Here is a 27,272-nt window from a genome sequence, read left to right as displayed (position 1 = left end):
AATAGTGCACACAAGCTCTTCAAGCCAGCTCTGTAAGTGACGAACTTTTCGCATCGGTGTCATGGGTTTACTGCATCATCAAACGGGCACGAAATGAGCTGTATATACATGTTGAGGCGATAAGAAAAGTTTCCAAAGGACTGCTGGACGAGGTGCCTTGTTACCTAGACCGACACAGAACCGTCAATGATTCCTCAGGAAGACGTGAAGGCATGAAACATGAGTAGCTGTGTGTATCTCATGAAATCTGGGCAGGCTTCATAGTGCGATGCATGAACAGAGGCAGCGCCAGGCATACAAGAACCTGTAAGCAGAGAATCCCAGCTCGTCAAAATAAAAGGTGATGCATTCAATTGGGAACAGATATCTACAGAATTTATAAATGCGCAGCTCGTCATTCACAAATAGGGCTGGTCGGCACCGGCATTCACAAACATTACAATTTCCACAACAGCTGCTACTTGTTTTCCACAAGCATATATGAAGAACTCCAATTGCTGGCCTCAAACAGGAAAAAAGAAAAGAAAAAAGCGCACACAGTAGTGTTCACCACGACTGGTACTATATCCAAATCTGCCAGGGGGATCGTTGAACCTACAGCTGGGAGATATCCCAGCTAGAGCCAACCATTCAAGTTTCAAAGACTCTAGTTATCATTGCGCAGTTGGGCAGCATAACAGCACAGTTATCAAAAGGTTGATTACAATTGTTTTCCCAATTTTCAACTAAACTAATCTCAAGGTTTTCTTTTGGGACATATGAAATGATCTCAAGTATCTGAGAAGGATTCAGTAGCCACAGATCAATGATGGGGCTCATGTTCAGACAGCAGAAGCTATAGTGCAATCAGACATCTCTACTTGAGTTACCCATCAAGAGCACCTAATTCCTTCATATCTTCCAAGAATGCCATATATGAATCATCCATGCTTGGCGGCTTGGGTGCTGATGAGGAAGGCCGAGCATCGCTTCTTATAAGGGTCACTGAAGGCTTTGAAATGGATGGTGTTGATGACTGCTGCTGCTGCTGCTGCGCCTTTGGTTTTGGTTTCGGGAGGGCGGATTCTCTCTTGACCCGAACCGATGCAGGCACCTGCAAATAATTTAAAGCAGAATGAGCAAATTGTATCACAAAACTATTGGAGATCAAAAAAACTCAAGTAATAATGTGAAGGTGGTTAACATACCATAGCCGTCAGCTCAGGAGTGTGCTGTGCTAATGGTCTCTTGACAACTGTTGGGGCTGCTGACTTCACATATGATGGCTGCTGAGGTAACTGAGGCCTTGGTCCAAAGGCAGCAAACTCTTCTGGATGCATAGGGGGTCCTGGCAAAAATGGAGGCCTAGGCATTGGTGGCGGACCAGGAAGTACGCCATATGGTGGCATCGGCATCTGAGCTGGGGGTAATCCTGGAGGAGGTGGAGGCGGCCTGGTAACTCCAGGAGCCATAAACTGTGGCCTTGAATCTGGCGGCGGCGGTGGCGGCGGAAATCTCATTGCTCCAGGAGCTACCATATCAGGTTGCAATGGGGGCCTTGGAGGTAAAGGTGGCAAATTTGATGATTGTGGTGGAAGCGGTGGTGGCAAGACCCTTGCAGTGGTATCTTGTTTAAATCCAGGAGTGTCCTTCGAGGTGCCAGCAGCTTCCACGTCATTGGATTTTGGTGGCAACCCAGGCGGTGGAGGCGGTGGAGGTAGGACAACTGAGGGCTGCAAAGAAGGCTATATCAGACTAGTCAGAAAGGCCAGCATCCAAACATTTAAACATAAGGAATATCAGTTCGATATATTAATAATAGGATTACCAAGTTAGAGCATTGCTCTATTAAAAAAATCTACTAAGTATAAACAAGAGATCCAAAGTAGGCACCTGAGCAGAATCTGTCATGCTCTCATTTGCACCAGACGACCTCTGCGGTGGAGGCGGGGGTGGTAGAAGTACTGTATGACCTGATACAGGTTCTCTTGGTGGTGGGCCGGGTGGAGGCGGAGGTGGGGGCGGTAAGCTTGGCAGTGCTGAGTCACTGACAGGCTTAGGAGGTGGTGGGGGCGGTGGTGGGAGTGGGGGCAAAGGGAAAGGAGCAGATGGATCAATGGGTTCTGAGGTGGCTGGCAATGGTGGCGGTGGTGGAGGGGGTGGCAGGGTGGATGGATCTGCTTCAGACTCTGACATGGAAGATGAAGCCCCGGCATTGGATGAGGAAGGCAGTGGGATCCTTGGTCCTGCATGTCAACCAAGAAATGAAACTGAAGAAAAGCTAGTGATGATCACTAAACTGTAAGGACATTAAAATGAAAGATTTACACGCTAAAGAGAGGTAAAGATAGTAACCTATAGATGATTTGTACATGGGAGGTTTTCCAGGTGGTGGTGCTCCAGATGGATTTAAGGTTGGATGATAGTAAACAGAGTCCTGTAATACAAACATGGTAAGTATCTATTCAAATATTCAAAAATCTTTAGAAACAATTCCACTTAATATAAACATGGTAAATATGTATTCAAATATTCAAATAATGTAACATACCTCAGGCTTAGGATTAGCTCTATCATCTTCCTCTGCTGCAGGCCGCCTCTTTGGTGGTCCAAGATGGCTGGGGGAAAACAAAGGTAATTGAGTGAAAAGGAATAGTAGCATTGCTACCTAATAGGACGAATGCATAACATATCAGTAAAGCTCACCCGAACATAACCGGCTGCTCACCCTTCTCTTTCATTTTCTGTTCATATTCCTGGCAAAGATCATGAGAAAGTAATGAGCTTTTATGTCTAAATAAGAATTAGCAAGAAATTTACTGCTATGTCGCCCTTGCAGAAGTTACCTTAGACATTATAAGTTCAACCCAAAAATCAAAAGAAGACTTAGTGCAGAACTTATGGGTCAAGCTTAACAACTGATAAAAATCACTTTTATTATAACAATGCATAGCTAATCAATACTATCATCAAAATCCTCATAGTCTAAATCTTCCAATTCCAATGTCGACAAATCAAAACATTCAGTCAATAATTGCCATTGTCACTGAAAGCATAAAGTGGAACTAGACGCTTATTAACAGCATGGTTTATTTTATCAAAATCATTCGAAATACCACTTTCAATATGCTGGTAAAGTTACAAAGAACATTAGTAAAATAATGTAAAAAAATATTTTAAAAAATGGATGCCAAGATTACCTAGCGCAGCTAATTTGCCAGGGCATTGCCAAGAAACATGTCCAAGAGGATGAAAAATTATGAAAAGGGAATATTTTATAATGTTCTGAGTAGGATGATATTAAAAAGTACATAGAGCCTGGACTTCTGAAATCAAAATACCTTTCTTTTTTTAACAATAAGATTATATGTATCCTCAAGCTGTCTTTTCTTATGTTTCCTAGCCTTGTCGAGAGCACCATCAGCCTCTGCACCAACAAAAGAAAAAATAATTTCAGGACTGACTATCAGGGTCATAAGACTCATGGGAAACTAGAAAACGAAATGAAATGCCATGTGGAAAACAGAGGCAGAGAAGACAGCAATTGAAAGAGACGAACGAGAGGCAGATGTTGCAGAATATAATGCTTCGTGAGGTCACAGTACATACATATTAGGTAACTCCGTGCTAATACCCTATGATGCCTGAGGTATACAACTGTTTCAACAATAGAGCCATACTAGAAACACCAGAACAGAGAGATTAGCCAACTGCATGAGTCAAAATCACTGGAAATTTGAATTCGAACTAAGTTAGGGATAAAGCAAATAGGGCATAAATGTACACCACTGATGAACAATAATAAAAATAATGATATCTTTACAGACCAAATGAACCATCTCATCACAACTAGAACAGAATAACAAGTAACATGAGATATGCATAGAACAAAAGATTCATGAAAGCGAATACTTGTTTTTGCAAAAGATCACTTTCTGGTTCATTGTTCTAAATGCAGGTACACTTCATTGTTCTAAATGCAGGTACATAAACTTTGATTTACTTACTCATCTTCTCCAATTTCTCAATCTGCTCCCGTATAGCCTCTGGATCCTTTTTCAAAATACCAACCTCCCGCACCTTCTTCCTTTCTTTTTTGTTCTGGAAGATATAAGATAAGTGAGAAAAGAAAACATTTAGATGTCATGAATTGATAACAAATTAGCAATTTACCACATTTCATATGAGTTCACAACAATTGAAAGCAGTTAGCTTGTTCACTATGCCAAACAAGATTGATCCTGTGTACACGTAGCTACATGCTCTACCAAACTCCAACCACCACTCTGTCTTCTAAACATAATAACATCCTAGGAGCAAACACTGATGCCTTTTGGAGGGCTTACTATAGTAGAAGTTCCTGCACAGACAATTAGTTTTGCATTCTCATGATAATATTTGTTGAGTATGACATTTGCCTAACCACAAGGACAAACCAAATGTACCATGCGCTGATGCCTATCAAACAATCAAGGAACTCCTACATTTCACTTAAGATAACCCAATCCTCCTCATAATAAATCGACAACAAAACTAAACAAAATCATCAGAACAACATACAATTCACAGTCAAACTGCCAAAATACAAGTACCAGTCAACAGCAATGGTCATGTATTTGGTTCTTCTGCAGCATTTAAGATCCTCAAATTGAACATGTAGCGACAAAAATCCAAATAAGCATCTTGCACGGGATAGGACCTTTCCAATACCAAATTACTAGGTGATAATGTTTCAATCCTCTGTAGCAAGCACTAGAGCAGAAAAATTTTGGGGTTCCCCCGATCAGACGAACCAATCTACGAAGCTACCGTCACCACTCCCACCCCGGGTAACCCTAATCGACCGGAAACAAAGCCTAGCGAGTCAAACCACCAGAGTCACCATCGCGATTGCGGACCGAATAGGGCGCCCGCACCGAACCAGCGTGCGTCGCGGGGAGCGGGGAAACCCTAGGGTTCGGCGGGGGGAACTCACCCGCTTGAGCTCCTTCTTCCGCTGCTCCTTGCGGAAGGCGTCGGTGGGGTTCATCACCTTGCCCCCCTTGGTCGTCTTCATCTTGCCCACCTCCTCCTCGTCACCCTCGCCCTCAGGCAACGGACGGCGGCGGCGGCGGCGGCGAGGGGCTCACACCCGAGCGGAGAGGAGGGAGGGCCGAGGGGGCGTCCGGCGTGGGATCCGTCGCGACGGGGTTAGCTGCTGTGGCTGCGCGACGAGACGGTCGGATTGGACTCGACTAATCAAAGCCCAATCGAACCGCCTCTTTCTTTGCCTCCCCGGCCGGGTTAATCCACCAGGCCCAGCCCAGCCCAGCCCACCAAAAAGCTCGGTTATACACTAGCTTTTCTTTTGGGCCGTTGGTGAATGCCTCAAAAAAAAAAAGCTTGAGAAAAGCCCATTCGAGGTGGTGTTATTGGCGTATACTAGCGAGAGTGATCCAATCCTTTTTGGTATCATTTCGATACTAGCGAGTAGAGTGTCTGTAGGCAATTATTGCTGTGGTAGTATTATGGACCTCCCATTAGCTGCTCTCTTGTGTACAAGTTGAAGTTTGTTACGCTCCTAATGGATAGATTAAGAGAGTACCCATTTATGGAAGGTGAGTACGCATTCGAGAGAATTTTGTTATTTTAAGCTCTAGTTATTCATGCCGGTGATTAACCAGCTGATACTATATGTCTATATGCTTCCATGTATAATTAGACTACCAGTGAATATCCTTTACATGTTAGTGGAGAAAAAAATGGTGTACACGTAGATACTTCGAGTATGTTAACTATTAACTTACACAGTGCCTATGAAAAATATAAATGTGAAGCCATGTTTGGAAGGTAGGACTTTTGAATTTAAGGAGCTAAAATATTTTTATTTTTACCAAAAAACCCTGTAAAAGTTTAAGCGTTTTGAAACGGATCCTAAAAAATCATTAGCCTCCATTAAAACACGGGGAAGCTGTAGTATTTGCTCTTGCGCTGCGCCTCCCATTCAGATTCCATCCTCGGCCTCGTCTCCAAGCCAAGTAACCTCTCCCCTCCCCTCTCACATTAAGATCTTAGCGGGTAAGCATCGGAGAGCGACGACGAGCCCCCGATCCCTCCTTGCCGCCGCCACCAACCGAGCGGTAAGGGTCTTGACCCCCTCACTACTGCCATACGAGTCGCCCCCAGTCAGCGATCGGATCTGGAACAGATCTCATCGTCGTGCATATAATTTTGGATCTGGTTGGTTGGTGTAAGTCATCCGTGTGTTTCTAGAGCGTAGGGAGAGGAGAGGAGGGGAACAATGGAGACGGCTGACTCCGGGAAGCTTTTCATTGGTGGCATCTCATGGGACATGGATGAGGACCGCCTTCGCGAGTACTTCGGCCGCTTCGGGGAGGTTACCGAGGCGGTCAGTATGCGGGACCGCACTACGGGGCGCACCCGTGGGTTCGGGTTCGTGGTCTTTGCTGACGCATTAGTCGCAGAGCGGGTCACCATGGACAAACACATGATTGATGGGCGCATGGTAATTTCCCTTTTGCACTCCTTTCCTTTTTTTTTTGTCTGGCTGCTAATATAGCAATGTGCGATTTTGGTGGGAATTTTGTTGGAAAGCTGCTATCTTCTTTACTGTGCAAGCTGAACTATCCATTTTTCATTCAGGTGGAGGCAAAGAAGGCCATTCCCAGGGACGACCACAGTATCGTGAGCAAGAGAAATGCCAGCAGCACAGGATCATCTGGACCAAACCATACTAGAAAGATCTTTGTTGGAGGTCTGCCCTCAAATGTTACAGAAGCCGACTTCAGAAGGTGTTTTGAGCAATTCGGCGCCATAACAGATGTGGTTGTGATTTACGACCGCAGCACGCAGAGACCGAGGGGCTTTGGATTCATCACCTATGATTCAGAAGATGCTGTGGACAAAGCTCTGCACAAGAGCTTACATGAGCTGAATGGTAAATTGGTTGAGGTTAAGAGGGCTATTCCAAAAGAGCAGTCTCCTAGACCTGTCGCGCGCTCGCCTGCACGAGTGGGCCAGAACTATGCTACCAACCACTTCCTGAATGGCTTCAACCAGGGTTACAACATGAACCCCATAGGAGGTTATGGCATGAGAATGGATGGAAGGTATGGTATGCTTCCAGGTGCATGGAATGGATTCTCCTCATTTGTTCCAGGTTTTGGGATGGACATGAATGTTGGAGGTTGGTTGAGCGGACCATTTGGTCCAAACTATGGTTTCATCAACAGTTCCAATGGGATGCAAATGGGTCCATATTACAATGGATGTTCGAACAGAATGGGTGGTCCTATTGGGTACCTTGGTCTTAATGATCATTCAGGACCAATGTTGAGTTCAATGTCTAGGAGTGTTTGGGGTAATGGGAATTTAAACTACCCAGGCAATCCTACAGACATGGATGCTTTTTCTTCACCTGGAAATGGAGGTCAAGTCAGTATTATTGGTGATAATTGGGGAGGTCTCCCTTCTGCTCGTGGGACGGGCAACATTTTAAGCCTTGGGTCAGGTAATCTTGGCCCTGGAGTTGGAGATAATAATTCTGGTTTGCCTTCTGGCAGATATGAGAGGAGCAACTCAACTGGTACAACTGGTGAGCCTTTCTCTGCATCAGCAGGTAATGCATATGAAGTGGACAACTCTGAAACATATGGTAGCAGCTCTATTTATGGTGGCACAACCTGGAGGTTTGCATCATCTGAGGTCGACTTGCCTTCTTTGGGCCATGATCTTGGAAACATTGATCCAGATATCAAATCAGGCATATCAGCCAGTTACATGGGCAACTATACTGTTAACAACAATCAGCCAAGCACAGGTCAGTTCCTGTTTCAACATTTTTTTTTCTGAGATCCTATAGATTTCCATTTTCTGAACTAATATAGATATTTTCCTGGTTTAGGAAAGCAATGTTAATATTCATTCTGAATAATTTGATCTTGAGTTTTGTTACATGTTGCCCAACTGATATCCTATAACTGCAAAAATAGGTGATAAATCATATAGTTTGGACATGTTCCTGTGACCTTGTTGATACACTCATAGATAGAGTGTTGTGGACTGTATTTTGTATTTATTTTGTCCTGCAGCATAGTGAATTCGTCATACTACTGTTTCCACATATTCAAATAAAATGGGGCCTTGCATTTAGCATTGAATAGTTGTACACTCTTGTGCACTTTCAATATGCAAGAAGCATTGTGCAAGATTCTTACTATTTGTTTGGTATGGTGGGATGTGTGGGGGATATGATTATATGCCAATCCCATTAACCAAAGGGACCCATAGAGCTTTGAGTGATGATGAACTAATCTAGTATTGGAAACATTTGAATTATCTATTCATCTGGGGTTTGCCTTGCTATAGTTTGTATTTCTTGGAACCTCAAATTTTACTTGATATATATAGTTCTTGTGCCTTGCAATCAAGGAGGTTAGGATGCGATAAACGTATGCTGTTTCCAACATTCTGGTCAATCTTCAGATGTGTTCAAAGATAATTAATATAATGCTTTATAAATTCTTGTGACAAATTGGTTCCTTCAAAAACTGAAATTGCGCTGTAGCTGAGCGTTAAGTACAGTGTTGGAAATGTTTAGTGTTGTGCCTGAAGGGAAAAAAAGTTAAAGCTTAAAAGGTTATGGAAGAATAAGGATAAGCCATCATCCTTCCTTTGGAGTATTGTGTGTACATTTGGAGATTGACACTGTATGGTAGAGAGGAATTGATCTGTAGGAGTTTGCATCATGACACAAAAAACAAATTGAAAGTTCATGCACTCGGTAGCTTTTCTTCAAGGATAGTCTGGGTGACTTTGTTCCCTATGTTATTGCTAATGCTATTTTTCTTTTTGTTTTCACTCTGATCGAACAATGTTGCAACTTAAAATGAGAATTTTGCTGCTGTAACCTATTATCATACCCGCCTAAATTTGATTGGCAGAGTCTATATTGAGTGATGCACAAGGGAGCATGATGTTGGAAGATGTTTTTTTTTGTTTGCTAATAAAGATGGGTTTAATAGTTGGTTCACTGAGACTTGAGTTATCTTTCTCAACTAGTGTTGTAAAGATGTAATATGTAGGGTTTAAATTGGACAAGCAGTCTATATTTGTGCATAGTCCACCTAGTCAGTACCGTTTCAGTATATGATTTTCACAGGCTAGCCATATTCCATCCTGAAATATGAACTTTTTCCTATCTAATTGGTGATACAACGCACTTGTTGTGTCAGATAGGAAACTTTATCAATTTGTTGTTTTTTAAATGAACTGGATTTGTGCTCACTGTACTAGTACCATGCTCAAAATATTATGTCGAAACATATTTTGAGGAAATTTATCACAATTTTCAGTACTAACGATGATTCGATGCCCTATTTTGTTTCAGGTACCGCTTCCCAGGGAGAGTGATACTACATTCATCAATGACTCGGGATACAACCCATGAATCCAACGACAAAAGGAAAGAAAACATGTGGTTGGACCTCATGCTCATTGCGTTCAAAATTTCCATGGAAGAGCCAATTCCGTGGTAATTTCGAAGAACCGATAGGACTCAATCCTTTGTTTCTTAGGCTCTTGTAGGAAAATTTCCTTTAAGAACTGAATCTTTTGTAGTTCCTCTACTTTTCCTCCGTTACAAGGGAGGCCTGAGCAGTTGAGGACGTCGAGACGCGACATTGTCTTGCTTCCTAAACTTGATTTGCTTTTCATCAGAGCCTTTACTTGAGTACTTCACTTCATGAGTTTCTGTCATCTGATCTTTACATGAAATGCGTTTTGGCTTATTAGCAGTCCTTTCATTCTGTTGGCTCAAACTCTGGCTCTGAGATTTTTCTTTTGAAATGGGAAGTTTTATTACTTTCAAAATCGTTACGTCAAGATGATACATGGATAGCAGCTAGCAACGAACATAAGATGCAGTTGAGGTTGAGCAAACTTTGTCAAAGGCCTAAACTTGAGTAGCCAGCATCTCGATCTACTCATCCTCCACTACCTCCCCGTCCTCTTGGATGTTGTTGGAGGTGGCGTTCTTGGCCGCCGCCGCCGCCTCCCGCAGCGCCTCCACCAGGCCGGCGAGGCAGGAGCCCTCGTCGTCGCCGGCGCGCTTGGGCGTCAGGATCTCGGCGACGTTGGCCGGGGTGATGTCGACCTCCTGCAGCTGCGCCCTGACGTCGTCGAACAGGGGGTGGGCGTCCAAGGCGAGGTAGTTCCTGGCCAGGAACCTGAAGGACTCGAAGCAGCAGTAGGACATCTCGATGTGCTTGTCCATGCGCCCGCGCCGGATCAGCGCCGGGTCCAGCCGCTCGGCGTGGTTGGTGGTGAACACGATGACGCGCTCGCCGCCGCACGCCGACCAGAGGCCGTCGCTGAAGTTGAGCAGGCCGGAGAGCGTCACCCTGCCGATCGAGGTCGGTTCAGGGGGCGGTGCGTCTGCGTCATCGTCGGCGGGGCCCGGCAGCGGCTGCTGCCTACTGCGGCGCTTGCCGGTTAGGTCGAGGGAGCAGTCGATGTCCTCGATGACGATGATGGACTTGCCCTTGGTGTCGATGAACATGCGCCGGAGCTCGGTGTTGGTGGACACGGACGTGAGCTCGATGTCGTAGATGTCGTAGTCGAGGTAGTTGGCCATGGCGGCGATCATGGAGGACTTGCCGGTGCCCGGCGGGCCGTAGAGGAGGTACCCGCGCTTCCACGCCTTGCCGATGCGCCTGTAGTACTCCTTCCCCTTCCGGAACGCGTCGAGGTCGTCCATGATCTCCCGCTTCTTGGCCGGGTCCATGGCCAGCGTGGCGAACGTCGACGGGTGCTTGAACGCCACGCGCTTCCAACTCGACTTCCCGTACCTGTCGGCGAGAATAACACGACGTACAGCGAAGGCAGGCGTCACGTCAATGGAGGCGAAGAACCTTTTACGGCGTGCGCCAGATTAATTAAGGATCGGAGTGGCCAAGGACCCACCGTTCGCCGGCGTTGGTGAAGAGCTTCCGGCGGCGGTTGGCTTCCATGATGGCGCGGCCCTCACGGCAGACGTGGGGGAGGTAGGAGTCGACGACGAGGTCGCGGTGGCGCTGGTGGAACACGAGCCGGTACGTGCGCCCGGCGTCCTTGCCCGGGGCGTCGCACCGCGGGCCGCCGTGGCGGTGGTGGGGCGCCGGCACGGCGTGCCACCACACCATGGCGCCGCGGAACTCGTCGGCGACCTCCTCGCCGTCGTCCACGCGGAGCACGAAGCGGCGGCGGCCCCCGCCGTCGCGCGCGCTCTCGGCCCGCAGCGTCCGCGCCTCCCGCGCGCACCGGGCGCCGAGGTACGCCGCGGCGCGCTCGTACGCGGCCCCGCGCCTCATCCCCTCGCCGCCGCCATACTCGGCGAGGGTGACCGTGAGGTAGGGGTCCAGGAGCCCCGCGAGGAGGCTGCGCGCGTGGCAGCGCAGGAGGGACCCGCCGGCGAGGCGGTCCGGCAGCAGGTGGCGCGGGAGGTACGGGCGCACCATGCTCCACGCGAGCATCGCGCCCGCGAGCGCCGACCAGAGGCCCGCGAACCGCTCCACTATCCCCGAGACCGCCGGCGTGGGGTCCCTCGACATGGTTCTTGGCCGCGGCGGCATGTCGATGTCCATCTGAACCCTTTCCAGCCGATCGATCTTCTTTGAACCTGATTGGTGATCGGCCTGCTGGTCACGCGACTGCTATTCTGCCAAGAACGCAGAGCTCGTTGCGACCTGCAGTACAGCACCATGATGTGCTTGTGACAGGAGAAGGGCTCATTGGTCAGAGCAGCGTGGCTTTGACGGCGGTGCCCTTCTGAAGAACATTGTGGTTGTGGCAGGGAAAAGGGTTCAGACCAAACGTGGCCTCGGCAAGCTTTCTGGTTTTCTTGTTTGGAGGATGCAAGGACGAATCATGGCAGGCGACGCTTAGACTTTGGACAGTGAAACGCTTTCAGAAATCATACGGGAGTAAAAATTGTTGTTTTTATGTGAACTGTCTGCTCCAAAATACGGGCTAAAATAAAGTGCTCCAATTCTCACAGGATGTATCTAGAGCTTGCACGCTAAAAATAAAGTGTTTAAGTGTATTTTTCCTAGTCTAATCGATAAGTTAAAGTTGAAACAAAGTTACTCATACAAACACAGCAGTCCACCCCTACTTAGGATGCGAGGAGGCTTGAAGCACTCGGTTGTTATTAGCCTTTGTAAATACTCCCCCATATTAAATTATAGATCGTTTTAATATTTCTAAATGCATAGATTTGGTTATGCATAAAAAACTATGCACCTAGCAATGCCAAGACGACATATAATTTGAAACAGATGGAGTATTTGGAAGGTTGTATCTAGTAGAAAGTTCCCTACATAACTATGTATTGCACGCCCTCCCATCATTTCTAAACACTATTTTCTAACAGATTTACTTCTCGTCAATCGGGTTGAGATTGTACTTTTCCATCAATCAACGTCCAGGAACGTTGGATTATTGACAAACGATCATGATGATGCAGCGTTTAGCATGTGTTTCCGGATCTGCATATGATGTTTTGGTGTTCATTTAGGCGATAACAAGTTTTTTCTGTTGTTCATCTGCATTTCCAGTTCTCCACTCTTTCTCTCCCACCCGACGCCAATGCCTCCGTTTCTCCCAACCTGACAACGTCGTCATGTATTATCTCGCCATTTTCTGGGCAAGGCGGAGAGAGGCAAGACGGAGAGAGGTGAAGCGGCGAGGCGCGGAAGGAGGCCAGCTGGAAGGATACGAGGTGGCAGAGGAGAGGCGAGTCAGGCAAGCAGAGGAAGGTAAGGTGGAGATGGCAAGCAGGAGGGCGGGAGGCCGGCGCACTGGCACCGGTGAATTCATCCGCATCCTTGAGGTACTCATGCTTTTGTGGTGATCTAGGGTTTCGCTGCATAAAGATTTTTCACGCTTGTTTTGATTTGTGATACCGATACATTAGGGTTCTGAGATTTGATTTGTCTTTGGTTTTTGTCCATTCCGTGTGTTTATGTGGTTGATTTGTGACTCGATTGGTCCATTGTGCTTGGTTTGAGGTCTATTAATCTTTCAATTTTGTCAGTGTGTTCTGCTACCCGATTAGTAGGTGTGGGAGGGACAGAGAGTGGATTATTCAACGTCTATTCATGTGTGTATGAGAGAGATAGTTGTAGTGTAGATCTCGGCATCATGTATATTGGGGATGGATTTGGGGATTTTTTGTAGGTTTATGTTCACTTCGCAATAGTACGTATTCTTAGGTTCATCAAAAAAATTATGTAGTTCTTCAATTGTGGTATGTAGAACTCTAATTGGGAATTCTTGATTGATCTATGTTTGATGCATGTTCAGACTTTCCGACAACCACAAAATCTGATAAATTAAACTTGTCAATGTCTGCCTGGATGGTGCTACTAACTGGAGAGTGACCGGTCAATCAATGTCAAAACTACAAAGCTCTTTGTTATGGAGATGTGCCAATTTTATCATCCCTGGTGCTAGGTATATTAGGACTCTTTTGACCTATTTGTATTCTGTCATGTTATGTGGGCTATAGGATTTAGCTCCAGATAAATAAAACAGATGGAATGCAATGGTTCAGCATTGTGCTTCTCATCAAACAACCTTGGTAGGCTTTACATTATCTAACAATGTAATCTTGCCAAGTTCCCAGTATGAAAGGAAAAAGTTTCACCACTATCGGAAGATCATAAGTATTAAATCCTTATCATTCCAAGGCTTAATTTTGGTATAGTTAGACTCAAGCTCGTGATTCTGTTTTTCGATATTTGCAATATTTCCCTTGTTTATTTATCTTGAAGTCACAAATATGCATTTGTGCTCAATAATTAAGGCTTATGTATTAGGCTACTACCTTGAGATTCTTACATATTAATCCAGTTAGTTTTCATCCCATCAAAATAAATCCTATTAGTTTCCAACATGGAGTAACATGTGTCCCCTTTTTTCTTATTTCTGCAGAGCATATGCTTTTCTTTTTCTATATCCTCGATTTGTCAGCAAAAATAAGATGTGATATGTACCGCTCTTTTCATGGTGTCCCGGGACTGCACCTCTAGGTTGGATAAATTCTGAATGTTGTAGTCTGCGAGCAGAGGTGAAGCTAGCATGAAAATCAAGGTGGTGCACAGCTTAAGTAACAAACAATATTTTCTTGTATTGTGCAGTAAATATTAGTCAATTTACTAACAAAAGCTGGCTTCACCCTGGTGCCTATGCACCAGGCTAGCACAATATAGCGTCGCCCCTGTCTGCGAGGGTTGTGCCACCCTCCAGCTGCTTAATGTGTTCTTTTTATTTTTGTCAATTGGAGTGCAAATCTTTTATTGTTGCATTTTTAGTGTATATATAACATGTGTGCATGCGCATATGTGCACGCGCGCGCGTGGAGGTAGCAGTGTAGATATTTGTTATCTCGTCATAGTATTTTTTTTTATTTTATACACAACATGACCAAATCATTTGTTTCGTGTTTCAGTCTATTATTTGATATCATCTGTATGATTTTGTGGGTGCATTCACTGGTTCACCTATAATAAAAATCTGTGACCTTTAAGTATGTGGGCTTCAAAGATAAAATCACATAATTGACATCCAACATTAAATCTATGACTTTTTTATTTGGCTTAGCTTTTTAATTTCGATTAACATTATGTATAACTTTTTCTTAATTAACATGCAAACTTTTAAACTTTGATTCTGATGGAAGTTATACATAATTATACGAACTTTTTCAATGTTACATACTTATATTAACTTTTCTGGCCCCTTTTATACTTCATTAATAGTTTAAATGAAAAATTTTCTTTTTGATAATTTAATATTTTGTCCCCTATCGTATTTTTTAATTTTTTTGAGATGAGATCATAGCATCATGTTTTACATTTTCTGAAACATTAAATGTTAACATAGTATGGGTTTGAATTTTATAGGCTTTCTGAGATGAGATTATAGCACCATATTTTTTTTATTTTGTGAAATAGTAAATATTAAGGTAATTACTATGTATTTTCTGAGATGGGCTCATAGCACCATTTATTTTATGAAATATTAACATAGTATGGATGTGAACTTTATATGGGCAATAAGGCCATTAGCTGGTTTGTAAAATTTTGGCACCATCAATCAGTGTACGTGCCATTCTGGGTGTTTTGTAGCTTATTGTTGTAATCTTTTGGTGCTATAGTGATTGCTTCTTTTCTTATTTTTTTCTTATTAATCACGTGGTGAGAAGTGCTGGTTCAGAAGGGTAAAGAATGATGGCTTGAATGTGATGATGATGAAGAATGGTGGCTTTGGACGTGATTTGAAACTTTTATGTTTTTTTTTGGAATGGGCATGGCCCTACTCCCGGAAATGTAAGAAAATCTTACATGCAATTTTTTAATTTTTACATGTTTTTAATTTTACATGTAAATTTTTGTTTTCAGATTGTAACTTTAGTTTCAGGGCAAAATCTTGCATATAACTTTGTTTTTAGACAAAAATCTTACATGTAACATCTTTTAGTAGTTGGAATTTTCTTTTGTATTGTAGTTGGAAAGAAACAAAAATTTTGGCACCATCAATCAGTGTACGTGCCATTCTGGGTGTTTTGTAGCTTATTGTTGTAATCTTTTGGTGCTATAGTGATTGCTTCTTTTCTTATTTTTTTCTTATTAATCACGTGGTGAGAAGTGCTGGTTCAGAAGGGTAAAGAATGATGGCTTGAATGTGATGATGATGAAGAATGGTGGCTTTGGACGTGATTTGAAACTTTTATGTTTTTTTTGGAATGGGCATGGCCCTACTCCCGGAAATGTAAGAAAATCTTACATGCAATTTTTTAATTTTTACATGTTTTTAATTTTACATGTAAATTTTTGTTTTTAGATTGTAACTTTAGTTTCAGGGCAAAATCTTGCATATAACTTTGTTTTTAGACAAAAATCTTACATGTAACATCTTTTAGTAGTTGGAATTTTCTTTTGTATTGTAGTTGGAAAGAAACAAAAAACAAAAGGATGTTACTGGGCTGAAATGCCGGCTCTTGGGCTGTGAAAATCAACAATTTTCTTTAACAGGTCCTAAGCAGAACGGTCCCCAGACCACGAACGGATCTGCAGCCCTCGGTTGCGTAAAAATATCATTGCGGGCCCGATATAACACCCAATTAACAGAGTTAAGCGAGGCAACAGGTGGAGACGTTAGATGGGTAATCAATGACTTGTATAGGTGATTGATAGATCACGAAATCTCAATCAACTGACGCCGAGACAGACCCATTTTCTAATGACCAGGAGCAATGGAGCAGCACACGATTTTTTGCAACGCTGCCTCTCCCTTTGGACACCTCTGCCACCGTAGATCCACATTCCCGTATGCATCTCCTGGGTGCAACAAGTAGGGATCAAACAAAACATGTGAATGGAAGTGCCAAAATTGGCCAGAGATAAAGTGATTCAGTCTTGAGCGAGGTTGGAAGAGACAGTAGAGAATATGAGAGGCAGTGAATGGACAAATGGAATGAGTGGCAACAATGGCGAACTCCACTAAGAAAGAAGAAATGAGCGGATGACTATTGGGCCAAAAGAAACTGAAGGAAAAGACATGCGGATTGTGGGCAACTACTCGGCTTTCCGATCGGTGTATAACATTTCCAGTTTCTTCGTGGTGAGAGCCATGATCCAAGTAGTGTATTCGAATAGTAGAAATTTGATACGGATCTGATGAGAAAATTCACAAAAACAGTTTGCTTCTCGTATTGTTAAATCAAAGGGCAAACACGCTAAAAAAACAAAGAAAAAAACATGTTCCATACTTCCATGTCTTAAACAAAATCCACATAGCAAAGATCAACTAGCCACACCGACTTTTAGTTACTCATCCATTTTAAATATTTAATATTTAACTGATGAGCTTGATCGAGATGTTATGTATTTAAGAAAATACATGAAGTATTGAGTAAAAATGTAATCTTGTAAGTATACAAATAAGGAGAAATGTCCATGCTTTAATAAATTAGAAGTAACCAAGATTGGAATTTGTCAAAGCAAAATTCGAAAAACAACATGGTCGTGGTTATTCACATAGTAAAGAAGGTATTTCTCTGTCCAATCTCTACATAGCTACAAATCTATCCTTATCCTCCTTTTTTTGTTTTTTTGTTTTTTCTACAGTTAAGACTCTTTTTAATATGTAATAAAACTAGCACTAAGGGTTTTAAAGCCTACCCACCTTCTTAGGTTCTAACTTCAAATGCAAATGTGGGTAAATGCATCTAGGTAACTACAACCCTAACTGCCATATAATAATATTGTACAATGCATCTAGATCAACATAACTACAACCCTAATTGTTTGTAATCATCTGTGTCTTCGGTTTCTTGTCCATCTTCTTCTTTTAACTCTTCTGAGTCTTGGGTTTCTTGTTCACCTTCTTCTTTTATTTCATCTGGAGTCTTTGCTTTATCAGCATCTTCCTTTACCTCTTCTGAGTATTTGGTTTTTTGTCCATCTTCTTCTTTTACCTCATCTAAGTTTTTGATTTCTTGTCCATCCGCTTTTACCTCATCTGAGTATTCTGTTTCTTGTCCATCTCCTTCTACCTCATCTGAGTATCCGATTTCTTGTCCATCTTCTTCTTCTACCTCATCTGAGTATTCGATTTCTTGTCCATCTTCTTCTTCTACCTCATCTGAGTATTCGATTTGTTGCCCATCTTCTTCGTCTTCTACCTCATCCTTGTCCGTTTTGAACACGTTTGCCTCCGCTGCCTTCACTTTTCTGCTTGCTGCTGCTTTGGCCTCTTCTCTGTTCTTCTTCAGCTCCTCAATCAAAAACTCCATGGCGGAGTCCTCCCCGTAGCCGGCGCGCAGGGCCGTCATGAGGCACTCGGCGATGTCGGCCGGCGTGATGTCCACCTCCCGTAGCTGCTCCTCGACGGCGACGAACAGCCGGTGCGAGTCAATGTCCAGGCAGTTCTTGGCCAGGGTCTTGATCGCCTCGAAGCCGCAGTAGGACATCTCGATGTGCATGTCCATCCTGCCCCGCCGGATCAGCACCGGGTCCAGCTTCTCGACGTGGTTGGTGGTGAACACGACGATCTGCTTGCCGCCGCACGCCGACCACAGCCCGTCGATGAAGTTGAGCAGGCCGAACAGTGTGATAGCTCTGCCCAACGGGTCGTAAGGGTTCGGCAGCAGGGGCGGCTGCTGCTTAGCCCGGTCGCCGGTGAGGTTGAGGGAGCAGTCGATGTCCTAGATGACGATGATGGACTTGCTGGTGGTCTAGATGAATAGCTTGCGGAGGTCGTTGTTGCACACCATGGTGAGCTCGATGTCGTAGATGTCGTAGTTGAGGTGGATGGCCATGGCCGCGGTCATGGTGGACTTGCCGGTGCCTGGCGGGCTGTAGAGGAGGTACCCGTGCTTCCACGGCTTGCCGGTAGAAGTCCCTGCTGTTCCGGAACGCGTCAAGGTCGTCCATGATCGCCTTCTTCTTGGCCGGCTCCATGGCCAGCGTCTGGAACGTGGTTGGGTGGTCGAAGTTGACGTAGCTCCACGGTTTGCTCATGTAGCTACTGTTAAAGCATGAAAGAAATCAAGAACAGCAAGCGTCAGATCGAGCGGTCCACGATCAGATCTTCAATCCAGAAAAAAATAAAAAAAGTCTTTGAGACATGTCACGTACTCGATTGACCTATTGTTGGTATAGAGCCTGCGGCGGTGGTTGGCGAAGAGGATGCCGCAGCCTCGCCGGCGAACGTGCGGTAGGTAGTCGTCGATGACGAGCCGGCGGTGGCGCTTGTGGAACGTGAGGCGCTGGCACCAGGGTTCGTGGTGGTTGCCGTTGTTCGCGTAGGCGCCCCCCACTACCGGAGAGCCACGCTTTGTCGAGTGTACGAGTCTTTGCTGAGTGCACTATTTCGAGCACTCGGCAAAGAGCCTCTTTGCTGAGATTTACACTCGGCAAAACAAAATACTCGGCAAAGAGGCTCTTTGCCGAGTGTCGGGCACTCGGCAAAGAAAAACACTAGGCAAACAAAACATTTGCCGAGTGCTTTTCTTTGGCACTCGGAAAAATATATTTATTTTTTTTCTTTTTTGCTCTCAAACTTTTTCTGTTGTGATGTTACATTATATTTAACTACATATGCAAATTTGGCTCATTACTCGAACTGTTTGCTGTATTTAGTCAATTAATTTCATTTGATTGAATTTCTTGCGATAATTGAAATATGAACTGCAAGCCATGCGAAGAATGGAAAAAATGAATGGAAAAATGATATTCTTGTTATTGAGCCTACTTTGACACCTTATCCACGAGAGGACTAGAAAATTTCAAACATCTTGATCACGAAGCATGACGACGAACTTGTGCTCCAATTATTTTTTAATTGTATAAAAAGCAAATGTGGTTAGAAAATCATGAAACTTGTCGAGATGTCATGATACCATATGAAAAGACTATGATAAAAATTTAAAAAGGTTTCATGAAAATTTGTCAGGAACATGCTTAACACCTAATCCGCCTTCATATGAAATCATGAAACTTGTTTGGACATGTTTCATTTGTAAGCATCATATGTTACAAATTTCACGAAACCTTGTCAAATTTTTATCACAGCCTCCCCATATGATGTCATGACATCTCGACAAGTTTCATGATTTTCTAACCACATTTGTTTTTTATACAATTTAAAAACAACTGGACCGCAAAGTTTGTGTTCAAGTTTTGTGAACCTGATGTTTGAATTTTCTGGTGTGTTCGTGGATACGGTGTCAACGTGTGCTCAATAACATGAATACCATTTTTCCATTCAATTGTTTCCATTCTTTGAATGACTTGCAGTTCAAATTTCAATTATCCTTAGAAATTCAATTAAATGAAATAAATTTACTAAATATAGCGAACACTTCGAGTAATGAGTCCAAATTGCATATGTAGTTCCAAATAATGTAGGATTATAATAGAAAAAGTTTGATGATAAAAAGAAAAAATAAATATATTTTACCGAGTGGCAAAAAAAAGCACTCGGCAAAGAATGTCTTTGCCGAGTGCCAAGAAAAAGCACTCGGCAAAGAAAAGGCGGGAGCGGGTGAAATTTTGGAACCAACCGGCGGGAGGGACAGAAAAAATCTACTTTACTTATCCCACTCCCACGCATCCTCTCGTCCTCCTCCCTCTTCCCTCCTCTCTCTCTCTCTCTCTCTCTCTCTCTCTCTCTCTCTCTCTCTCTCTCTCTCGCTCTGGTCGACGGCGACGACGAGCTCCCCTGGCAGCGCGGCCCTCCCGTGGGCGCGGTCGACGGCGATGACGAGCGGGCCTGGCGGCGCGGCCCTCCCCTGGGCGCGGCGGCAGCGTGGCGCAGCCCTGCCTCCCCTAGGCGCGGCGGCGGTGGCGCGGCCCGCCCTCCCCTGGGCGCTACGGCGGCGGCCCTCCCCTGGGCGCGGCGGCGGCCCTCCCTCCCCTGGGCGCGGCCCTCCCTCCCCTGGCCGGCGGCGCGATAGCGAGCAGCGGCGGCTATTTTTTTTTTAATTTTTAAACAGGCCTTTGCCAAGTGTGGAAAAGGCACTCGGCAAGGCCTTTGCCGATTGTCCGAAATAAGGCACTCGGCAAAGAGCTCTTTGCCGACAAATTCTTTGCCGGGTGCTCTTTGCCGAGTGCAACACTCGGCAAAGATTTTGCCGAGTGTTTGCAGGCTTCGCCGAGTGTCCTGGACACTCGGTGAAGAGGGCGTATCCGGTAGTGCCCACTGCCCTGCGGCTCGACCACCACCAGCGACGACCACCACAGCATGGCGCCCCGGTACTCGTCGGCGACGTCCTGGCCGTCGCGCATGCTGATGACGAGGCCGTCGCCGTGCCTGGCGCCCTCGGCTCGGAGCTCGTGCGCGTCCTTGGAGCACGTCCCGCTCAGGTACGCCTTGACCTCCTCGTAGGTGGTGTCGGTCGAGGCCACGGGCTGCAGGGGGAGTAGCGCTCGGCGGCGGGGCACTCGTAGATGTCGATGGAGAGGTAGGGGTCGACGACGTCGAGCAGCCGGCCCGCGTGGCGGCGGAGGAATTGGTTGAAGTAGGTCTGGCACAGCCGCGGCACGTACGCCGCGAGCAGCGGCACCAGGAGGGACCACGACGAGGCGAAGTTGGCGAGCACCCACTTCCGCACCCGCGACGCCGCGCCGGGGTCCGCGGGGGCAGCCGCCATGGCTGATGGCTCGGCTGCGCGCGACGGCGAGAAGGTTTATTTCTTGCGCGCACCGGCGCGCGCGCGGGCAGGCCGTACGTGCCCGTTACGGATTGGAAGTCCCTCCCTGTCGGAGCGAGACGATTGGAAGTTCGATTTCTGTTACAATTGCGATTCTTCATCGTCAGAAAGGAAACCCCTGCATCCTCCCTGCATCTCCGGACTTCCTAGATGCCGCCGCCGCCGGTCCGCCGTACCGGCTTGCTGTCGTTGTGAATTCGTCAAAACTTTGTCTCAATTTATGTTAGGCACTTGCTTGTCTTATCACAGTTTACAGAGTATGTTCAGGTTTACTAACTTTCTAAATTTAGTTTTCTCCCCTTGTTCCTGGAGAATATTCACACTCTGTTTTCGCAGATAGTTAAAATTATCCACTTCCGAGTTCCAACCATGTATCATCCATCTGCATATACTTGAGATACTTTATAATTGGGAACTAATTTGATTTCAAACTCCAAGTTTGAAACCAGCAATTCTCTCTGTTTTGTACTAACAGTTCAACTCCCCGATAAAATTCCTTTGATCATAGATGCAGACCAAGGTGACAGACTTCATACAACATGCCACTGGTTATGAACCTTTCTATTGGTATCCAGGAGCTAGCGATCTCCAGTGTCTAGCACTGAAGGGCAATAACATGGAACTGGCACTGACTGCACACATACGCCTGATGCCTCCACTTGTGGCCGACTTTTTTTTTTTCTTTTTCCAAATGGATATTAACAGCCCAGCATGCTGAAACGGTTTGCGGCAAAAAAAAAAGTGTCAGGTCAATAAATGGATAGCTCTGACACAGACCGACCGTGTAACATATTTCAGAAACTTATTCAAACATGATCGCTGAACCATTCAAAACAAAATTATAATTCCACCCAAGAGCAAGAGCTTCCACTCTTCACAGTCCAATTTCTTCTTTTTTTGAAACGAAACACTTACATACGCATATGATCTTTGAAAAACCAACCTTCCACGTAAAAACCGGGTCCAGCAACTGGTCAGCTGAAAGGTCATTTTGCCCTCAAAAGAAAAAAAAGAAAAGAAAAGAAACCTCAAAGGTCATCATGCTACGGCACAGAAGGAGCGCAACCTCCTCTTCGATTCAACAAGCTGCACATACATAAATCTCTCGCAGTGAGTCTCCAACCAAATCGGGAAGCTCCAACGTAGCCATCTCCAATAATGCAACGATCTTCATCGACAGCTCCGTCATTATGAACTAGCTATAGTGCTTTAAATAAATAAAGATGCCCAGTGACGTGGCAGGCGACAAAAGTCAACGCCAAGGGCGAACTACGTACAAGGGTCCCTCCGTGTGATCGCGACGGCCACAAAAAGAATATCTTTGCGTTGCGTCGCCGGACACCGTCGCTTTTTTTTTCTGACGAGGCCTGACGGAGAAAAGTCCTTCGTTCCTGCACCCATTTTCTATTCGCCGTCGACGGCGACGACCGTCGCCGTCAACGGCGATGGTACTTCTTGGTGCCTCTGGATCGTGATGCGACCGGCGACCATCTCTATTTTTTTATTATATAAATAATTGCCGGCAGCCACCTTTGGCTATATGAAGAAGGCGCCGTGCCATTCCTGAACCGGTTGGTAGGTACACTTGCTATTCCTGAAGTTTTCTAATTCAGAACATATTTATATAAAAGTATAACAATATCTGTAATACGAAATAAATACATTACCGTAGCGTGTGGTGTATTTTATATTAATTAAACTAATTTGATGCTGCAGAGGTTCAGGTTGATGCTTTTTTTCTGTAAACTTAATAAAAAATCGACATGTGTTCATACTCCATCTGTGATAGAAAGTCAATGCTGAAGTCTACGGCAAGCACGTATAGTACTCACTGTACTATGGGGCCGGTTCGATCGTGTAAAAAATCTCTCTGAGCCGGAGACCGTCGCTTTCTGGAGGCCTGATCAGGTCCTTCCTGCGCCCGTTTTGTATTGGCTTCCGACGACGGCCGTCGACGTCGCCGACGACCTTTGGTGACTCGAGCGTGATGCGACCGGCAACTAACCACGCCCTTGCTTGGGCCCTGCCGTTTTGGCTCCCAGGAGAGGCGGCCGAGCCGTGCCATTGCTCTCCGTTCAGACCACAAGAAGGTGTATGTGTTCTTGACTGTGCAATCGTAGACCAGAAATCAGAAGTGACCTGTTGTTGCTTTTTTCTCTCGCGCTTTAATTGTTCAGTGCTTGCCCTCACAGCTTCAATTCTACAGTGTGTCAAGCAAATTTCTATAAGACATGATGTATTATCATAATTATCCATTGGTAGATTAGCTAAATTAGCTGATTTGCCTCGGCAGTGAGGGCCAGCTGCTTCTTGACGCGTCCCTGACGAACTGGTACAGTTGACTTCTAAGTCATCTCCATCTTAGCGAGTGTGGTTCTTGAAATCTTGGAGAGACTGTGTGGATGAATTGCCGCGCACAAAGGTGATTTGGGGAAAAACACGTCGTAGTTGGTATGAAAGAGAGAGAGAGAGAGAGAGATTGGGAGGGAAATACTGTACTCGCTTTCCACGGTGACTGAGGAGTTATACATCCCAGCAAATTAATTGTGGTCAACGTTGTTTATTTTTAATACGCAGGCGATCTGCGCATCTTTGCGGTATAGAAGGAGAACACAATTTTGCGATTCTATCTCGATTCTATCTACGATCTTACAATTAATATTAAGAAACCTAATTCTATGATTCTAGCTAGTACATAGAATCTGCGATTCTATGCCTAAAAAAAGAATCTACGTTTCTGTAATTTTTATGCTTAAGATCATATGATTGCGATTCTAATTACTACGACGACCCTTAAGATCATAAAGATTTCGGAATTATCGATTTAGAATTTGCTATTATGACGACGCTGATTGGGATTAGACGCTGGAAAGACCTTGAGGGGTTTGTGATAAAGAATAGTAAGAGGTGGCCTCAGTCCTGGTGGTGGACAAAGTTCTTTAATTTGCTCGCGCTACCATTTCTTCTCCAGCTACTTATAATCTCCTCCTGCTCGATCGCATCGGCAGGCGGCAGCGTCGCGGCCAGCCGTAGCCGCCATGGCCGAGCCCGGCAAGGTCGTCGTGCGGTGGCAGCGGTGGGCGTTCGCCAACCTGGGCTCCGTGTTCACCAACTTCGGCTCGCTGTGGCTCATCCTGGCGCCGCTGGTGTCGCTGGTGGCCACCTACGCGCCGCGCCGCCTGTTCCACACCTACTTCAACCTCTTCCTCCGCCGCCGCTCGCGCCGGATCCTCAACGTCGTCGACCCCTACGTCACCATCGACGTCTCGGAGCCCGGCTCCGACGTGCGCTACTCCCGGTACGGCCCCGTCTCCGACTGCGACAGCACCTACGAGGAGGTCAAGGCGTACCTGAGCGGCGCGTGCTGGCAGGACGACGCGCGCGAGCTCCGCGCCGAGGGAGCCAGGGAGGGCGACGGCCTCGTCATCAGCATGCGCGACGGCCAGGACGTCGCCGACGAGTTCCGGGGCGTCCCGCTCTGGTGGTCCTCCGTGGTGGAGAAGGACGTGCAGGGGCAGCGGCAGGGGAAGCGACGCTTCCAGCGCCTCACCTTCCACCTGCGCCACCGACGGCTCGTCGTCGACGAGTACCTGCCCCACGTCCGCCGCCGGGGCCGCGAGATCCTCTTCAGCAACCGCCGCCGCAGGCTCTACACCAACAGCAAGTCGCGCGACGTCTAGTACGTCATCACGAACATCTGTCGCATCCACATCAATCTTATTGATTCTTTTTTCGAGAACTTGCCTGGGATCAATCTTATTGATTTGATCGTTGAATTTTGCGTTGATCTCGATCAATTGAGCAGCAGCTACGAATACAAGTCATGGAGCTACATCGACTTCGATCACCCGACGACGTTCGACACGCTGGCCATGGAGCCGGCCAAGAAGAAGGAGATCATGGACGACCTCGACGCGTTCCGGAAGAACAGGGACTTCTACCGGCGCACCGGCAAGCCGTGGAAGCGCGGGTACCTCCTCTACGGCCCGCCGGGCACCGGCAAGTCCACCATGGTCGCCGCCATGGCCAACTACCTCGACTACGACATCTACGACGTCGAGCTCACCGTGGTGAACACCAACACCGACCTCCGCAGGCTCCTGATCGAGACCACCAGCAAGTCCATCATCGTCATCGAGGACATCGACTGCTCCCTCGACCTCACCGGCGACCGCGCCAAGCAGCGTCGGCGCCCCGGGCCGTCCACCAAGGCCGCCGCCGACGACGCGGACGACCGGCCCCGCAACGCGGTGACCCTGTCCGGCCTGCTCAACTTCATCGACGGGCTGTGGTCGGCGTGCGGCTGCGAGCGGATCGTCGTGTTCACCACCAACCACGTCGACAAGCTCGACCCGGCGCTGATCCGGCGCGGCAGGATGGACATGCACATCGAGATGTCCTACTGCGGCTTCGAGGCCTTCCGGACCCTCGCCAAGAACTACCTGGGCATCGACGAGCACGAGCTGTTCGGCTCCGTCGAGGAGGTGCTCCGGGAGGTGGAGCTCACGCCGGCCGACGTCGCCGAGTGCCTCATGACGGCCAGGCGCGCCGGCGCCGGCGAGCCTTCCCCGTGCCTCGAGATACTGGTCGACGAGCTGAAGAAGAGAGCGGAGGAGAAGGAGAAGGCGGAGGCGGAGGCCAGGGCCAAGGCTGAGGCAGAGGCGAAGGCGGCGGCAGAGGCGGAGGCGGAGGCGAACGCGGCCGAAATGGCCCGTGGCAGCCCACGGTAAGAAGAGGACGCGTAGAAAATCCGAGGATGTGTGAGAATTTTACGAATAATCCGGACCAAGGCTTTGCTAAACCTTGCTTAGGAATTTCTTACCCTCCTCCTGAGTCCTGACTCTCGATCGTTTTGGTACTGTATTTACCTGAGGTTCGCAATTAGGAACGCTGTGCGCAGGAGCCTAAACACCTGAACTGCGCTTACTTTGTATGATTTTTACACATGTCTGTATCTTTTAAAATTATGTTACAACTTACAAATCAAAATTTCGGTGTTGGCGTGTTACACTGCTGTAGTCTTTTTGCCTTTGTACAGGACTTCAGCATTTGCATCCTTCAACATTGTTTTTCCAAGTAGATCCAGTGACCATGTGGCTGGACGGGATCACCACCAGTATCCACCGTAGCTAGATCGTTGTGCTCTGTTAGTGCCGGCTCACATCAATGTTTGTACATCAGTGGTATCCTTGGTATATTTCTGAGAATGCAAGATGCGCAAATTGCAAAGGTTAGTAAAAATATAAGATCAAATGAGTGCTTGGAGTATGCTTGGTTCAGCTGGTACAAATGAGCACCTCGTGGTACTTGGATCCGATGAGCATCATTAGCATGTGGTTATGATTTGATTTTAGGCATTTTTATCTTATTGTACGTGAGAGAGAAGATGTCCTTACTAACAGTGCTATTTTGAAATAACTTAAGATAAAAGTCAAATACAATCCAAATACATGTGAATTAGAGTGAACAAGAGAAAACATATCTCCGGACCGTTTGGACGAACACGGTAGCTTCTTCCGGAAGCACCGGGTGTACTGACGAATTTTCGTAGCCGCTTGTGTTCCAGCAGCGTTGCGACAAAGTTGCATATTTTGGCACGTCCTATCTGTCCGCATGCGTGCCCAGCACCAACAGGGATTTTAGGGCCGCACAAAGCAGGAGGCAAGTGCGTTTTCCTGACGGAAATACAGCTGATGTCAGTGACAGATTGAAAATTGAGCTCTTGCTTTGTGGCCATGCGTGCCCATTGGCCCGTTCCATGTACTACGACTGGCAGCGTTACGGGGTCCAGATGCAACGCCAAAGTCGCCGTCTACTTTGTTGCCGGCGCAACCACTCCTTTTTCACCTGCTTTACTTTACAGTCACCTTATTTTGCCGAACTTAGTTTGGTCACCAAGATGGTCATGGCCTGCTATCCACAACCACAGGAGCCAGCACCATGAGGTTGCAAGCCGTACCTCCTATTGTTCTGGAATATGTTCAACTAGCAGGTAGTGGTAAAGGTGTGCGAGTTTTGTCATGTGTTGGTATTAGTT

At 46.3% G+C, this 27,272-nt stretch overlaps 4 protein-coding genes and 1 pseudogene across 7 annotated transcripts; 2 read left to right on the top strand and 3 right to left on the bottom strand.

Annotated features, from left to right (window-relative positions):
* Window positions 1-629: 629 nt before the first annotated feature.
* On the bottom strand, window positions 630-5,194 carry LOC112882275 (basic proline-rich protein). 3 transcript variants are annotated; one of them, XM_025947292.1, is made up of 9 exons: window positions 4,955-5,194; window positions 3,987-4,080; window positions 3,321-3,406; window positions 2,686-2,735; window positions 2,531-2,597; window positions 2,335-2,416; window positions 1,873-2,225; window positions 1,188-1,712; window positions 630-1,093 (listed from the first exon to the last, which is right to left on the bottom strand). In XM_025947292.1, the coding sequence occupies exons 1-9, from the start codon at window positions 5,033-5,035 to the stop codon at window positions 866-868; spliced, it is 1,566 nt and encodes a 521-aa protein (XP_025803077.1). In that variant the 5' UTR covers window positions 5,036-5,194; the 3' UTR covers window positions 630-865. The 3 variants fall into 3 exon arrangements, with proteins under 3 accessions (XP_025803077.1, XP_025803075.1, XP_025803078.1); XM_025947290.1 differs by having other exon boundaries at window positions 1,188-1,724; window positions 4,955-5,035; XM_025947293.1 differs by lacking the exon at window positions 4,955-5,194 and adding an exon at window positions 3,589-3,658 and having other exon boundaries at window positions 1,188-1,724; window positions 3,987-4,072.
* Window positions 5,195-6,259: 1,065 nt separating this feature from the next.
* Window positions 6,260-7,830, top strand: LOC112880774 (heterogeneous nuclear ribonucleoprotein 1-like). The gene is made up of 2 exons (XM_025945528.1): window positions 6,260-6,484; window positions 6,622-7,830. Exons 1-2 carry the CDS (start codon window positions 6,260-6,262, stop codon window positions 7,828-7,830), a joined length of 1,434 nt encoding a protein of 477 aa, XP_025801313.1.
* A 2,032-nt stretch (window positions 7,831-9,862) lies between these two features.
* Window positions 9,863-11,600, bottom strand: LOC112880773 (AAA-ATPase At3g28610-like). Its single transcript, XM_025945527.1, has 2 exons — window positions 10,942-11,600; window positions 9,863-10,826 (listed from the first exon to the last, which is right to left on the bottom strand). Exons 1-2 carry the CDS (start codon window positions 11,598-11,600, stop codon window positions 9,959-9,961), a joined length of 1,527 nt encoding a protein of 508 aa, XP_025801312.1. The 3' UTR covers window positions 9,863-9,958.
* A 5,711-nt stretch (window positions 11,601-17,311) lies between these two features.
* Window positions 17,312-21,370, bottom strand: LOC112880771 (annotated as a pseudogene).
* Window positions 21,371-24,117: 2,747 nt separating this feature from the next.
* Window positions 24,118-26,243, top strand: LOC112880642 (AAA-ATPase At3g28610-like). 2 transcript variants are annotated; one of them, XM_025945368.1, is made up of 2 exons: window positions 24,118-24,914; window positions 25,044-26,243. In XM_025945368.1, the coding sequence occupies exons 1-2, from the start codon at window positions 24,274-24,276 to the stop codon at window positions 25,963-25,965; spliced, it is 1,563 nt and encodes a 520-aa protein (XP_025801153.1). In that variant the 5' UTR covers window positions 24,118-24,273; the 3' UTR covers window positions 25,966-26,243. The 2 variants fall into 2 exon arrangements, with proteins under 2 accessions (XP_025801153.1, XP_025801152.1); XM_025945367.1 differs by having other exon boundaries at window positions 24,121-24,914; window positions 25,041-26,243.
* The last annotated feature ends 1,029 nt before the right edge of the window (window positions 26,244-27,272 follow it).

The sequence above is a fragment of the Panicum hallii genome, chromosome 2 (genome assembly GCF_002211085.1).
Source record: "Panicum hallii strain FIL2 chromosome 2, PHallii_v3.1, whole genome shotgun sequence".
Taxonomy (NCBI): Eukaryota; Viridiplantae; Streptophyta; class Magnoliopsida; order Poales; family Poaceae; genus Panicum; species Panicum hallii.
Note: the sequence above shows the minus strand (reverse complement) of the source record. Positions and strands in the feature narration are given on the sequence as shown.